General features: G+C 33.1%; 1 protein-coding gene across 1 annotated transcript in view; it reads left to right on the forward strand.

Moving 5' to 3' along the window:
* kcnq1.2 (potassium voltage-gated channel, KQT-like subfamily, member 1.2) overlaps positions 1-3,744 on the forward strand; it is a 170,713-nt gene that overhangs the window by 52,691 nt on the left and 114,278 nt on the right. The window contains exons 11-13 of the mRNA XM_016559462.1: positions 1,978-2,036; positions 3,161-3,211; positions 3,385-3,493. Coding sequence (XP_016414948.1) covers positions 1,978-2,036; positions 3,161-3,211; positions 3,385-3,493 — 219 coding nt within the window. The remainder of the gene's footprint in view (positions 1-1,977; positions 2,037-3,160; positions 3,212-3,384; positions 3,494-3,744) is intronic.

The following is a 3,744-nucleotide window of genomic DNA, read 5'->3' on the forward strand; positions in this document are numbered from 1 at the left end:
ATGCTGAAAATTCAGCTTTAATTCACAGGAATAATTGCATTTTAAACTATATTCAAATAGAAAACAGTTATTTGAATTGTAATAATATTTCAAATTTTTTCATTTTTTACTGTATCTTTGATCAAATAAATGCAGGCTTGGTGAGCAGAAGAAAAAGCACACCAACACTCCACAGAGAAAGGAAAAATTGAAATCTCATCATATGACCCCTTTAATATTTTGAATTAGGTTTTAGTTTTATATTTTCACATTTTAATTTAAGTTTTCGTAATTTTCATGTGCTTTTGTCATTTATTTTATTTGTATTTATTTGAATTTATTTTATTCAGTTTTAGTTTTAGAAATGTTAGTTACTTTGTCACTTCATGTTATTGTTACTTCATCTTCAGCTTATTTATATCAGTTACTTGCCAAGGCATCATTTTATTTTTGCTTCATTTTTAAGTTGTTTTTTCCATCTAATATTTATATTTTATTTAGTTTTTATTTTGATATTTACTTTATTCATAGTTATTTAGCTTTATTTTAAATGACTGAAAATGATTTTGAATGGTTTTAGTTAACGATAACAACACGAATCACAACATTTGAGAAAGTATTCAGATTCTAATCGAATCGATTGAGGTGTTTACATGACAGCTCTTCAGTCCGATTGAGCCCTCACAATATTTTTTATTATTTTCAGGTTTTATTTGAATTTTAGTTTAGGTTTAATAATTTTTTTATTTTTTTATTTTTTTATTTTTATATTTCCATTTGGCTGCATTTTATTTTATTTTATTTTTATTGTATCTGATTGAGGAAGTTTTTTTATTTTTTATTTTTATTTATTGAGGCATTTACGTGAAGGCTTTTCAGTCCGATTGAGTATACATAATAATTGTAATAAATTGGAATAGTTTTTATTTTAATTGTAAAATAAAATTGACAAAATTGCATTTTTGACATTTTTAGTAGTTTTTGTTTTTCTATATATTTTCATTTAGCTTTTTTTTATTAATTTCTTTTTATTTATTAATCTGATTGATAAAGTGTTTGGATTCATAGGTTTATGTTGCTAATCGGGTCGATTGAGGTGTTTATATGAAGGCTTTTCAGTCTGATTGAGTCATCAATGCGATTAAAATATTATTCGTTTGCATGTAAATATAGCCAGTGTTGACACGCTGTTAAGAAGAGAAGCTTGTTCCTGATGTTTCTTTTTAACCGTGTCACATGAAAAGTGTATCCGTTAAACGATTTAGACAGCTGCAAATCTGAGCTTGATTTTATTAAAGACTAGCATATGATATCAGCCAAATTCAACAGATACATCTAATCTGGCTACCAAAAAAATTTGGAAATTTTGTAGTATAGTACAAAAATATGGTTTCAGTGCTGGAGCAAAGTTCCAATTCATCAACCAGAAAACAAGACACAAAAGAGGCTCTTGTCGTTTAGTTACTCCATTCTTGTACCCCATAAATTGAGCGGAGGCGTTACACTGAGCGATAAAGAGGACGGAAAGATGAAAAGCCGCCGTTTTGACCTGACCCATTTTTCCATATTGAATAGATGTCATTTTCCACATGCGAGTGGAACGCATCCGGTCCCCTGCTTAAACCCGTCTGTTAATAAGTTTGTTTTTATGGGTTTTCCTGCCGAATGGCTTCATCATAAAAGCAAACACATTAACGCAGACGGTCCCCAGCAGAGAAGCCTCTTCTGAAGCTTCATTACGACTGAAGAGGGGAAAGAGAATGAAATCGCAGGCCTTTGAACTCGGGGAAAACGGAAAGATAAAAACACACTCAGCGGTTTGGCTTATCAAAGCCTAGAGTCGGTTACATAGTCTGTAAGATATTTGAGCAAAAGTCTGTTTTTGTCATAAGCGTGCCAGCAACCACGTTTTAGGAAAAAGAAAGTGGCAACCCATAATGTGGCGTATTTCCGAGTGAAACTTGTCCGTTGGGAATTGACTGAATTGTGAAACGGTAGATCAAATGTTACATGTTTTTCCCTTCACACAGGCATCACAAAACTTTTCCGATCATCAGGTGAGAGCTTTCTCTCCGTGCCGCTGTGGTTTTTTTCTGCTTGCTGCTGCTTCTGCTTTTTTGCAAGTGCGTGTTGTGTTATTGTGGCATCATGTCGCTTGCTACATAAAGGCAAAAAATGCATTTATTTGAGCAAAGTGTGAACGTTCAAAGGCAGAAATTTGCTTAAATGTAACAAAGTGTGTCATTTCCACAGCAAGTCATTTCCATTAAAACATTATATTAAAAATGAATAGATTAAAAAGAAAATGAAACAAGTTCGATTTCTAAATGATCAGCGTAACTTTGTTACACACAATCTATTACATGGCTTCTGTCGTCTGATTGATAGTTTTTATGTTAGTTAGATGTTTTTAGCAAGTGAATGGCCTTTAATTACAAATGTTCAGAATATCATCTTTTTACTTCTTGGCCATATAAATAACATCTGCAAAATATCTACAAAATTGCATATTTTTGCTCAGTTTGGGCCTCCGAATAAAATTATGCAAACTTTTTTTTTTTAATTATTATTTTATGGAGGATTGAATCTTGTATGCGGTGCTGTTTTAGTATGATTGAGACGCTTTTATAGTTTTTTTATTTATTTTTTTTCCGCTTTCATTTTAATTTTAGTTAATGTTTTAGTAACTTTGTTGTGCGTTTTTTGTTGTTTTTATTAGTTATTGTTTTTCTGTATATATAGTTTTTATTTATTTTAATTTCAGTTTGAGTTATTTTAGAGCTTTAAGTTAAACTACATGAAAATGAGACGTTGCTTTGGCAACTAGTAGAAATAAATGTATTTTATTTAAGGTAAACATTTTTGTGGTGTTAATTTATTTAACTATAATAATGCTGCTTGTAAGACAGCGTCACTGGAGTCTTGAGGCATTTTGAGGGCCATCAGCGACAGAAATAGACCTAAATTAAGTGTCAAAGGTCACACGAATGCCAAATCAATGAAATTACACAACTTTATACATTATAAAGCCACCTCAGACGGTTTTGTTCATGTTGCAGTGTTTTTTTGATATTTTAGCTTTCATATTGATCATGTTCTGCCTCTGCTGCTCTTTCTTGTCTTGTTTTTTGTCGTGTAGCATGATCTTTTGCGCTTTTTCTTTGTGTCTGCATGTCAACAGACCGCCAGCGCTCGTGGTCGGCTTTCGCTCTCAGCTGTCCTTCTTCTCCAGGTATCCGTCTTTTGCAAATGCTCTCCTGCTTTCTCAGTCTCTTTTCTTGAGTTTTCTCCAAAATGCATACATTTTCTGACTTAAGTCTGTGTATTTATTTTCATTCTAGCTTGAATTTTTTTGTGTCATGTGAGTTCGTGGTTTAATTGTACGTATTGTAATTTTCTCTACAGTTAAGAAAAAACTGGACGGCCCTGATATCTCACGCAACAACAGCCTGGTGGATGAGCTGGACTTCACGGCCGAAGACATCCCTCTTCCTGTGGTTACAGACGCTTCACAGTGAGTTGCTCTGGTTTTTGGCTCAAATGGCATTAAATGTTTGTGTTTGCTCCATCCACGTGTCTCTTCTGTGATTGCTCACTCGTGTGTGAATTGCAGGCTGATGTTGTTCAGTTTAGGAGGAGGAGCATTTGTGTACACTCTTAAAAATAAAGGTGCTTAAAAGGTTCTTCACAGCGATGCCATAGAAGAACCATTTTTGGTTCCACAAAGACCCATTCAGTCAAAGGCTCTTTAAAGAGCGATCTCTT

This window comes from Sinocyclocheilus rhinocerous, unplaced genomic scaffold (assembly GCF_001515625.1).
Source record: "Sinocyclocheilus rhinocerous isolate Xijiao unplaced genomic scaffold, SAMN03320098_v1.1 scaffold1099, whole genome shotgun sequence".
Taxonomy (NCBI): domain Eukaryota; kingdom Metazoa; phylum Chordata; class Actinopteri; order Cypriniformes; family Cyprinidae; genus Sinocyclocheilus; species Sinocyclocheilus rhinocerous.